The sequence below is a fragment of the Tachysurus vachellii genome, chromosome 22 (assembly GCF_030014155.1).
Source record: "Tachysurus vachellii isolate PV-2020 chromosome 22, HZAU_Pvac_v1, whole genome shotgun sequence".
NCBI classification, from domain to species: domain Eukaryota; kingdom Metazoa; phylum Chordata; class Actinopteri; order Siluriformes; family Bagridae; genus Tachysurus; species Tachysurus vachellii.
The window spans coordinates 8757998-8770390 of NC_083481.1; the positions used below are offsets into that span (position 1 = coordinate 8757998).

A 12393-nucleotide genomic window follows, 5' to 3' on the forward strand; every position below is an offset into this window, starting at 1 on the left:
AACACTGTTATTTTCATCCGGATTGCAGGTACACTTTTGTTAATAGACAAACACTTATTGTTGTAAATTAAACATCAACTATTATAATTAGTACAATTAAATAACAACGTATCTAAAAAGTATGAGACAACAACAAAAAAAAAACAACATTCTGAAACGTCGTTTAACAGCCGTTCTTGAACAGGTTCTGCTCGATCATCTTCATTAAAATTTTCTGGGTCCGATTCGGGCTCAAAGTGATATGGTTTGATTGACGCCATTGTTTATAATACCACCAAAGCACAGACTACTGGTAAAGGTAAGGGGCGTGAGGTTTCCGAAAAACGTGTACTAGGCGGTTAGCGAATCACAACACACTGGGCCAGCTAACCAATCAAAGCCCATTGCTATTTTTGAGGGACTGGCTTCATAGAACCCGGAAGCCATCAGACCGTTTTACAAGGAGGGACAGAGCAGTGTAGAATAAAGGTAAAATATATGAAAAATAATGCATTTTTTTAAAAAAAACGACGAGGCATGAACACATGTTACAGTGCACCCCACAAACACAATCAAGCCTTCGAAAAAACGTGTTTTACCACCCCTTTAATCATATTGTTAAATCTTTTCCTTTTTTCCTCCCTCAAACACTTCTATTTGTTTTTCCCTTAAATTATGTTGGCTTCCACACATTACACATTTAACACATTAAAATGTAGGAAAAGATTTAACATGATTTATCCTGGCTTAATTAGACTCTTTATATCCACTGAAATTGCTTTAAATGTCAAAAGGTCAACTTCAATGTACCTTGGACCTTGTTACCTCAATCACACATTCTCCACTCACTAATGCTTCTCTCAGACAGTAATAAGGAACCGTAATCGGATTGTGCAGCTCACCTGCTGAGGGCAGAATTTCTGCTGTAGCAACACCGGATCCTTCAAAAGCGGAATTCCTTCCAAGAAGCAGATAGCAGGGAAACAGAACCAATAATAAAACTGGTATTTCTTCAGATCCTAAAGAAGGTGAATCAATGATGAGAAACTAATAAAATACTACTCTGTATTTTCCACATACCTAAAATATTAATACAGGAACGTATACCGCAAATGTTAAGATGATAAACTGGCTGAGGACTGAAGGGTCTTCCACTGCGGCACCTGACTGTATGGTCATCCAAATCTGATACATGATGACAGGTTTCAAAAATACGGGATGGTTACATACAAGTATATTTTTTAAACAAAGTTTTACAAGCTGACTTTATGGTTTGCTTGCAAAAAAAAAAGATGTTTTATTGACTTTTACTGATTTTACAGCAGCAGGTTTTGAGATGACTGTTGATGTTAGTTTTGTTGCTTCAATCTGATGAAGCAAACCCTGTGTCTTTTCTATTTTTAGCCTAACAGACTCTAAACAAATTATTGCCCCACCTCATTAGCTGCTTTATCCAGAAGAGCCTTCTTGTCGATGGATTTAAAGGCTTCCAGTGTGTTGGTGTTGTACAGAGTTCCCTTAGCAGCACAGCAGTAAACTGGAGTGGGTCCATCACTGCAAATGAACAAACTCATTTCAGTTAATCAAGCAAACACAGGATGTTGTTTAGACATACAGCGTATTATTAGAATTCATCAAGCCGCCTTCAGCATTTCATTCACTCACTAGTAATATGAGACTGTGCCTTTTTAAATAACTATACATCTTATGTTACATTTTTCCACAAACAGTTTGTATTAAAGCCTTCAGCACGGACACATGCATGCATGCTAAATACATACATACATACATACATACGTACATACATACATACGTACATACATACATACATACAGTGGAGATCAAAATTAGAGAACCTACAATTTCCTAATTTTTAAGGTCACTGCTTAGTCCTTTTTGAAATTTTATAAACAGGAGTAAAAGAGCAGTTTTAAGCATATTTCTTTAGTTACATATATATTGAAGCACAGAATAAAAAATTTCATTGAGATTTGAAAAAGCACACTGATCAAAATTAGAGAACACTTACAGATACCTCCCAGGTTTTGGTGTTAATCTGGCACCTGGTGCTAATTTCTTAAATTCGCTTAAAAATTATATTTAATTGGCAGTTAAAAACTGTTCCTCATTAAGCAATCACTGAATGTCAGTAAATGAGAAACAGTTCTACCGAGCAAAGAAAAACATCTTTTCCATCACTGTATGTATATTTAATATGATTTTAATGTCTGCCAGCTCAACTACACTGGAAAGATCTGTTTATAGCACACACTGGGCTTTATGTTACATGTAAACATTTACATACCCTTTATTAGGAACACTGTACTCATAGTGGCTAGAGCCTCTCTTTGCTCTTAAAACAGCATCAATTCTTCATAGCATTATGTTGGAAATGAGATTCACTTTTATGCTATTGTCATTGTCATATTAATGAAACTGGTTTGAGACAACTTTTGCTCTGTGACATGGTGCATTATCATGCTGAAAGTAGCCATTAGAAGACGGTACATTGTGACGCACATGGTCAGCATCAGTACTCAAATAGGCTGTAGCATTCAAGCCAAGACTGAGCTAGACTATTAATGGAAAACATTCCCCACACCAATACACCACCTCCACCAGAACAAAGAAAGTTGGGTCCATAGATTTATGCTGGTTGGGCCAAATCCTGACGCAGCAGTAATCAAGATTCATTTGACCAGGCTATGTTATTTTCCAGTCAACAGTTATGTTAACCTTGTGCCACATCTGCCTCAGCTTTCTGCCTCAGCTTTCTGTTCCTCAGCTGAAAGGGAACATCTCCTTCATGGTTCAATATGTTGTTTATTCTGGTGCTTTTGCTGCTCAGCATAATTGTCCACAGTGGTTATCTGTGTCACTGTAGCCTTTCTGTCTGCTCAAACCAGTCGGCCAATTTGTTGTTGACATCCCACATCAATAACAAGACTCTTCCATCAAGAGTTTTTTATCTTTATTGTACAATTCTGAGTTGTGTGTGAAAATCCCAGGAGATCAATAATTACAGAATTACTAAACCAGCCCATCTGGCACCAACAATCATGCCATGGGCAGAACTCACAGGGATCACTTTTTTCCCCCTGTTCTGATGATTGATGCGAATATTACCCGAAGCTGTCGATCCGTATCGGCGCTGCTGTCATACGATTGGCTGATTAGATAACTGCATGGAGAAGCAGAGGCTCAGGTGTTCCAAATAAAGTCCTCGGTGACTGTATAGTTACATCTATATTATGACTCGCATCTAAACCAACAAAATTCTTTTTTAATACCATAACACAGTAACAAATTATCTTACTGACTGTTGACCCTGAGCAATTTGCACCAGTTTACAATTAGACATTCCTTTTGTAAGAAGTGAATGATTAGTTTTATCTTAATTCGATTTGGCTTGCTCTTTTTCAATGGTTTCTTTCCGTATTTAATATTTCTTTAATTAATAAAGTATATTAATAAGGAATAAAGTGTGGAATTGAAACAAATACGCGGTCTAAATTTAAAAGAGTATCTGTGTATAAAATTGTCACTCGATACGTTCAGTCAAAGTTTACGTTTGTGTCGTCTTATATCGTCTATGGCCAAAAGTATGTGGACACCTGACCAGGAAATAAATGTTGTTGTTAACCATCTATTCCACAATCTTAACATTAATATTGCGTTTCCCTGTTCACTTTCTGTTTACAGTCACAAAACCCAATACCCAATGTATCACAAAACCCAATACCCAAAACATTTACACATGATAAAAGCAGCAAATGCAGTGAACTGATAAACAATGAGTGAATGATGTTTTATTCACTTTCTTTTTTTGAGGCTCTTATACTGAGGCTTTGAGTTTGCAATAATGTTTATGTGTAGCTCATTTATTCCCAAAATACCAGCCCGCAATATAATGTTGATGTCATGACTAGTCAAGCTAATCAAAACTATTTACTTTAATTTGTCTTTAAAATACAATAACAAATCCTGAAAGATCAGCAGTGCTTTTTAATGTCTGATTAGCACCAAGAATTTTAATACGGCACCCCAGAGTCTTGGGTCTCAGAGTAAAGTGTTAGTACCATAATCAAAATAAACCACATGGTTCATGTCATCCTGAGACTCACAGAAGTCATTTATTTTTTCAGCTGATGCTTCAGCTGCAACTGAGGCAGAATTCAGTCCAAGCCTACAGCTGAGCAGCTGACGGTTACAAACTCAGGGAATGTACAATATGTTTTTTTATGTGAGGATTCTATCTAATATTTACATTTAAATAAACAAAAAGAGAAAAAGTTAAGTTGGTTATCTAAACCACTACTCCAAACCCAGCTGAACCCACTGATCAGAAATTTGTATGGGCGTGGCCTAATATTCAAATATAATATTGTTTGGCATCATTCTGTCCAAGGCTCCCATCCTGCAACACCACTTAAAGGTGGGGTCTCCGTTGTTTGAAAGCCAATGTTGACATTTGAAATCACTAAAACAAACACGCCCCTAACCCAAATGGTTCCCACCCCTGTATTGATAGCTCCGCCCACAAATACATACGTAACCCAAGTAACAAATGGAAAGAAATGTGTCTATCATAGCTGATAAAGAAGAACAATACGATTGCAGATAAACAAACAAGCAAAAATGACACACAAGCATAATCATGCAAAGGACGGCATATATTAGTTCTGTGAAACAAAGCAAAACCAACGTTACTCACCTATCGAGAAGGAAAAAAGCGCCTCGGTGTCTTAAGTAAAGTTGGCCACATATTCACAGATTCGAGTTTCCAGAGTCAATAACTCCTGAGCTAAACACTGTTACTAGCAAACGTGGTTGTAGCTGCCTCTCTACATTACTAGGATAGAAAAGAGGTGTTATTTGTGTAGTAACAGCGTTTAGCTCAGGAGTTATTGACTCGGGAATCTCCAATCTGTGAATATGCGGCTAAGTTCCTACTCCTTCAGTTCTCTCCAGCGCTGGAAAGCTGATCCTATATTAACACGGGTCCTACTTCTTGCCTTATCGTAAGCCTTTCTTCGCTTTCTTTCTTTGTTTTTATCTTCCATGTCAATGTTAAAACCGCTTTCTGCTAATGTCACACATGCGCACTGAACACTCTCTCCACTCATATTGACAAGACCCGCCCCTTTCTACTCATTGGCTACACGTTAGTTTTGTATTTGTTTTGTTTGTTGGCCCGACTCAGTTTTCTGAAGCATTTCTCAAACAACGGAGACCCTACCTTCAAGCAAAACTCAACACATTATTAAGAACTGAGATTCAAATTAATCTTAATATTTTAATTCATATTTTATAAAATGTATAAAATAAATTTTATTTCCCAGGCTTGTGTAAATGTATCACTTTGATAAAAGCTACGAGACGTCATCAACTATGTATTTTAGTTAAGGAGGAGTTTATACAAACTTTACAACTTTAAGATCAACCCCAATCACTTTGTATTATAATGACATAAACAGAAACTTTTAAAGAGCCACAAATTACTTACACAATTACTTAAACAACAGATTCCTCTACTGTGCATTCTGAGCATACAAGAACTGCAGTTCATTTTAGTCTAGGGCATACTGGCAACCGGTGTTGATGTGCGAATCACATACAGAAGCAAGGAAATGTAGCAAATGGTAATAACTTACACATCAAATGCGCTGTACTCCAGGGTCAAACGAGATGGCAGGCCAGAGGGGTCACCTTATTCCAAAGAAAACACATTACTTAGTCATGACAGCTTATTTCCATATAACGCACTGCTATACAATTACACCGAATCATCCGTTAATTGAGGATGACAACATCATTTGTTTCGGAGCATAGAAGGCACAAAGATGCATGCACGAAGATTCATTTGTAAATGAAACTGAATTCCTTTGCAAAAAATCATTTCCATAGCAGTGTTTCTCCAAACAAGAGTAAAAAATCAGATATGTCGAAAGTCAAGATATGATGTTACTGTTATAACATTACAGCAGCAGCAGTGTGCACTATGAAGACAGGAAGCTACTTCAGAAAACAGCTCCCTTCGTTCATACATTCGTTCAGTAATTATGTTAAAATTTATGAAATCTTTTTTAACTTTTCTACCATACAGGTAGGAAAGTGTTTGTAAAACAATATATTTTTTTTTGCTATGCCAAGTAGAGTATTTTCAGAGACAATATATAAAGGAGCTTGAATTTCTGGCAGTTAGCCCTTTGGAGGACTGCTGTATGAATAGGACAGATTGTCAGAACACTGGTTTTATCCTGATCATTGTCACAGTGAATCTGGAGCCCATCCCAGGAGCACCAGAGCTGATGTGGGAATACACTCTGTCCATCACAGGGCATACACACATGCACACACACACACAGGCAGTAAATTTTGGCATATTTTTTTGAGAACCATAAGCAGGTTCCACACTGACATTAAGCTGACAGCAGGATTGCACAGAGGACCCTTGAGCTGTGAGGTGTCAACACTTCCTGCTGTTCCATTCAACTGTAATAACCCCGAATGCAAAACAAGTGTATGTTTCAAGGCATGTGGTAGCCTAGTAGTTAAGGTGTTGGGCTAATAATCGGAAGGTTGTGAGTTCGATCCCAGGTCCACCAAGCTGTCACTGCTGGGCCCCCGAGCAAGGCCCTTAACCCTCAATTGCTCAGCTGTATAAAAATGAGATAATGTAAGTCGCTCTGGAAAAAGGTGTCTGCCAAATACTGTAAATGTAAATGCAAGTGTCCTTACCATTATAATAATAACCCTTGATGCTTCTTGGACTTTCATCCAGCCGGTAGTCATTGAGTTTCTTCTGGGTGAGCTGATGCCAGAATCCTGCCTCTAGGGCACTAGAGAAAGGGGCAAACTGCAGCTTGGTAGGAGCTGTGCCTTTTTCCACTGATTCAGCTGCCATTTGGACATTAAGCACACTTCAGTTTAATAAAAACACTGTTGAAGAGCCAAAGAGAAGAGAATTAATGAGGGTTTGTATGAAATATCCATCACTTTCTATCCATCTCTAGGGATGATTTTTGTGTACAATTTATTCACTAAGTCCATGACCCATTAAATGGAACTCTCTTTTTTCAGACATTTACGTTTTGTGCAGTTTTATTTCTTTTATGATGGAAAATGAGCTTGTTGTTCAAGTCTGTGTTTGTTTCCATCTCTCTAATTAAATCGAGGCTGTTTTGCCTTCAGTTCAGCAGCACACAGTTCTGAAGTGCTGTCAGCATGTAAGTTAGCGTACGATTCGTTTCTTAAATAGCGCAATTAACACAGAATATACCATAAACAGCACAGTGCATAAAACCAAACAAACGCACTTACCAGATATTGACACTTCCTTGTTGTAATCATGTGACCAGTGTCTTCGCGCAGCCTCAGTGTGGTCGCTAAAAAGCGCTAGCTCACGGTGGCTAAATACGACGCTGAATGTTTGTAAGAATAGCTGCTTACTGATTGTTGTGTTTATTTATTTTTTTAAGTCGTTATCTAACAGCATGCCACCGCATACAAGTCTAGTCTCTTATTTAGCTTGATTTACACAAACATCGAACATGCTACAACTTAGCTAGCTTGCTTGCTAACTGGGTTGCTAACTTTGGCTAGTTAGCTATTGCAAAATGTTCTAAAAAATTAGCCCACTGTTGAATAACCTGTCAAATTAACTCACTTTACAGTTTCTGCAGGATCCACAAAGCACGTTTAGGAATAATATCCGCCCCAAACATAACAAAACTTTAGTTTTATCTTTCAAACGATGGATAGCAGCAAGAAAACAGGCTAGCTGTTTAGCTTAGCACTAGAGATGTTCGACTGAATTATGTTTCACGGCGCGTTCATCATGGAGTAAAAGACGAAAAACCAAAACATGAACAAGAAAGCGAACACGATGAGACAGGAAAACACGGACAAAAATCTGTACGCGCCGTTTCTTTTCATTTCGATGCCTTTAAATAACAACAACAGGAACAAACTGGACAAAAACAACAGAAATGACGTGCGGTTCAGTGTAAAAGTTAGGTTCTGAAGTTACAAATGGGAAAATAAAAAGGTATCCTACAGATATCTGGTCCACTTTAGCTCTCTACACCTTGGTTTCATGCAGAGAGAATGCATTTCGACAACATTCCTGAAGATCTGCATAGTTTTATGGCCAACTCGTTTAACTCTTTAAGCTATTACAAGCAACTGGAAAGCTTTAAGGTGTGAACAAATTCATTTCCAAGAAATATACTAGAAAGTGGGGGCACGGTGGCTTAGTGGTTAGCACGTTCGCCTCACACCTCCAGGGTCGGGGTTCGATTCCCGCCTCCACCTTGTGTGTGTGGAGTTTGCATGTTCTCCCCGTGCCTCGGGGGTTTCCTCCGGGTACTCCGGTTTCCTCCCCCGGTCCAAAGACATGCATGGTAGGTTGATTGGCATCTCTGGAAAATTGTCCCTAGTGTGTGATTGCGTGAGTGAATGAGAGTGTGTGTGTGTGCCCTGCGATGGGTTGGCACTCCGTCCAGGGTGTATCCTGCCTTGTTGCCCAATGACGCCTGAGATAGGCACAGGCTCCCCGTGACCCGAGGTAGTTCGGATAAGCGGTAGAAGATGAATGAATGAATGAATACTAGAAAGTCTATTCTATAAACTCACAATGTACATAGGATGTCTTTGTATGCTATGTCATTATACTTCAACCTTTACCAGCATGGCAGTGCCTTCGTGAACAAAGATCAGTGTGACTGAAGCATATTGGTTTTCCATTATCTTTTCCACTTTGCCTTAGTGGTATATTTAACGTATACTGGCTGCGGACCTCGCTCACAAATATCGGGCTTTACCAAAGAGTTACCACATAGTTGTGGGTTTTCAGCATGTCACTGCTTCTGTAGACAAACTGAGGTCCATAAAGACAGTTTCCTAAAGTTGGACTATACATCTTTGTTATGAACTGAACCACTGACTGTTTGACATGTGAAACATGTGACGTGACATACAGCTAAGTATGGTGACCCATACTCAGAATTCGTTCTCTACCCATCCAAAGTGCACACCCCCGGAGCAGTGGGCAGCCATTTATGCTGCGGCGCCCAGGGAGCAGTTTGGGGGTTCGGTGCCTGGCTCAAGGGCACCTCAGTCATGGCCGGCCCGAGACTCGAACCCACGACCTTAGGGTTAAGTGTCAGACTCTCTAACCATTAGGCCACGACTTCCCCAAAGTGTGCTTGAACTCAGTAAGATTGTAGATAAAATAAGCACAAATCCCCACATAAGAGTGAGTTTATTATAAAGATAAAGCAGGAATAAATCTGGAACTTGAAGTTCAACAAGATGTGACTGGTCAGGTGTCCACTTTTTTCTGCAGTATTGCGTACATTTATGCACACACTCATTCACTCGTAGGAGCAATTCAATGTAGTGTAGACAATCTACCTTGATGAATGGTTTTGGGAAGTGGTTGCAGACTAGAGGGCCCATAGATCTTGGCTGGCCATATATCTATTAATATATAAAGAAGAACAAAATGTTGTTTGTTCAGGACCATAGATCAATGCCCAACGATACTAAATTACGATAAAAATCAATGTAAAGTGCAAAGAACACAACGGTGTAAGACAACAGGACAATACAGCGAAATAGAAAAAAAAGCACTTTAGAGTGAAAATAACATCATGTGAAAGCAGCATCTCACACAGCATACAGAAACTGAGGAGAATGCAAAAAACTAACCTGAGAGTCAGTACAGACCAGAAGGCAAAACGGTGCTGTAAAGTGCAGTAGATGTTTGAGGGCAGTAAGGTCTTGAGAAACCTGATTGCTTCTGGGAATAGTGAGTCATATTTTCTGGTATCTTCTACCAGGCGACAGAGTTCATCCTTTAGGGTTAGTTATTATTTAACACCGAACTCCACAAGAGTGAGCTCTGGCAAACTAATATAGTCTATTACTTGCCATTTTCAATAAACACCTTTGACAAGTAAATAGGAATGGTGTGGGCTTGTATGTCAATAGAGACCTCAGAGCTAACCGAATAATAGTTTATTATTAAATAGGCTTCATAAAATCCTTGGACACTTTCTAGTGAAAGCCTAATATAAAGCTGGTTTATATTAAATGTATACTGAAATTTATATTTGATTATTTTAATAACTCAACTTAAATTTTGTTAAGCGAAGTAATTTTTGAAGTCTGTTACTTAAATTTATCAAATATTTGGAGTCAAGTCTGTAATTTAATTTTAAAGACAGGTTATTAAGTAAGAAAGTTAAGAGATGCTTTTAACCTTCAGCTGCACCAAGCATTGAATTAAGATAATGTAATTTTATACTTAGCATGAGGCAACTAATGGATTAAAATCACCCTCCAAATGTCTCCAATCACAACTCTACTGAGAATATGAAGTTAACGTAAATAAACAAATAAAAATCCGGCCTTTTTAAACAGCTCAGTGTGGCTAGATTTTGCAGTCCAAAATACAAGATGGATAAATGTTTCTGTTTCTTTAATCATCAGAGCCACAATTAGGTGATTACATAAGGTGATTATGTAATTTTTACATCCATAACTTTGTCTAATTTCTTCATTCTGTTTGGTAAATCTGTTCAAGTTCTCAAAGAATTCTTCCTATTAAGACGAATTACGTTGATATGAATCTGCTAATCAGTAATGCATTTTTGCCTGATTAACAACTCTGTAATTTTGAGTTAATTAGCCTCAATTGTCCATACCATTTGATATAACCAACTACTGTCAAAATGTCTTAATTGCCTGAATAATCCTTGATGCTGATATCAATAGTACAGAGCGGTTTCATGGCCATAACTATTTATAAGGACACAGAAGTTACTGTAGCTTTTGATTAATTGATTGATTTCTTTCATTATTTAGTCCACAGTCAATGAAAGTCAATGAAAGTTACTGCAAACTGCAAAAAATGAAATCTTAGAGAGTGAAACTATCATGAATATATTCAGATTTATTTTTGTGTTTTCTTATAAGATTACCGTAAACTGAAATGTACTCTAAAATTATTACACCTATTTTTAGACATTATTGTTCAATCCAATAATAATCTTGGTAATTATTTATTTCTGCTTTTTTTGCAGCGGAATTGTCATTATCAATGAGGACCTCACAGTTCTGAGCATGCTTTAACAAGAGAAATTTTCCACTGCTTCTTAACTGATAAATAAAATTGAACTTGAGTTTTTTAAGTTACAAAATCCAGACCATCAAGATAAACAGAGAAGAGTTCTGATGAAGGTATTCCTTGTACCTTCAGCGATGGAGGGTCCAGTCACATAGAGGAGGCCAACCCTGTGAGGATCCTGAGGCATCTAGAGATGTTCCAGCTCCAGTTGGACTCTGTTTCATGAAGTATTCAGACATTCTAAGAGAAGATACCAACTACATGTGGTCTTTGAGGACAACAATCTCCTAATCAATGCACAATAGCCGGACTGTATATTTATGTTCAAACCCTCCAGTGTCCCCCAAATGAAGATGAGGTTCCCTTTTGAGTCTGGTTCCTCTCCAGGTTTCTTCCTCTTCTATCTAAGGGAGTTTTTCCTTGCCACAGACACCTCAGTCACATCAGGCTTGTTCATTGGTGATAAATACAAACATGTTTAAATATATGTTTAATACTAATCTTAAATTTTTGTTTTATATTAATCTTTGTATAAAACTTTTTGTATTATGTTTATGTTCTGTAAAGCTGCTTTGATATCATGTATATAACATAGATCTAAATTATATATAACGCATTCCATCCCATACACTGCAAATTGTACAGACCTGTTTTTACTTTTACTTTTTTTGTATTTATCTGTATTGTATCCAGATTCATAGATCTATGTTTATTTTCTCTCTTTATTTATCCTTCTTATTGCACCTACATTTTACATTTTTTTATTGTATTTCTTTTCACTACAAGGAACAGTCGTAAAACACATTTCACTACGTGTCATACCATGTTTATGTGTTTATGTATGTGACAAATAAAATTTGAAAATTTGTCCATTGTTAAAAGCTCTATACAAATACATTGAATTGAACAGAATTAAACATAGTGCTAGAGCCTGGTGTAGACTAGATTGTGTAAGTGCATGTTCTCCCTAAGATTTTACTTAAATTTAAATTCAAATTCAGTTTATTTATATTGCACTTTTAACAATTCACATTGTCCCAAAGCAGCTTTACAGAAGTATAGAGAAAAAAGAAAAAGAAAAGGAAGAGAAAAAATTATATATAGATCATAATATTAATTAAAAAATATAAATACTATACATAGATCTCTATCCCTATCCCTAATGAGCAAGCCGTAGGTGACGGTGGCAAGCAGATAGATTGGCCCTGCTAAATTGCCCCTAGTTGTGAATGAGCGAGAACTAGAGAGCAAGAGAGAGTGTGTGAGACCGTCCGTGTGTG

At 37.5% G+C, this 12393-nt stretch overlaps 1 protein-coding gene across 2 annotated transcripts in view; it reads right to left on the reverse strand.

Annotated features, from left to right (window-relative positions):
• The window catches only part of atg7 (ATG7 autophagy related 7 homolog (S. cerevisiae)), a 96603-nt gene extending 88457 nt beyond the window's left edge, over positions 1–8146 (reverse strand). Inside the window, exons 1-6 of one of the 2 annotated variants that reach the window (XM_060858718.1) lie at positions 7303–8140; positions 6721–6921; positions 5634–5688; positions 1416–1533; positions 1087–1164; positions 882–998 (exon numbers count right to left, since the gene is read on the reverse strand). In XM_060858718.1, coding sequence (XP_060714701.1) covers positions 882–998; positions 1087–1164; positions 1416–1533; positions 5634–5688; positions 6721–6886 — 534 coding nt within the window. In that variant the 5' untranslated portion in view covers positions 6887–6921; positions 7303–8140. Of the gene's footprint in view, positions 1–881; positions 999–1086; positions 1165–1415; positions 1534–5633; positions 5689–6720; positions 6922–7302 lie in introns of both variants that reach the window. The other variant, XM_060858719.1, reaches the window with a different exon arrangement.
• Positions 8147–12393: the final 4247 nt, after the last annotated feature.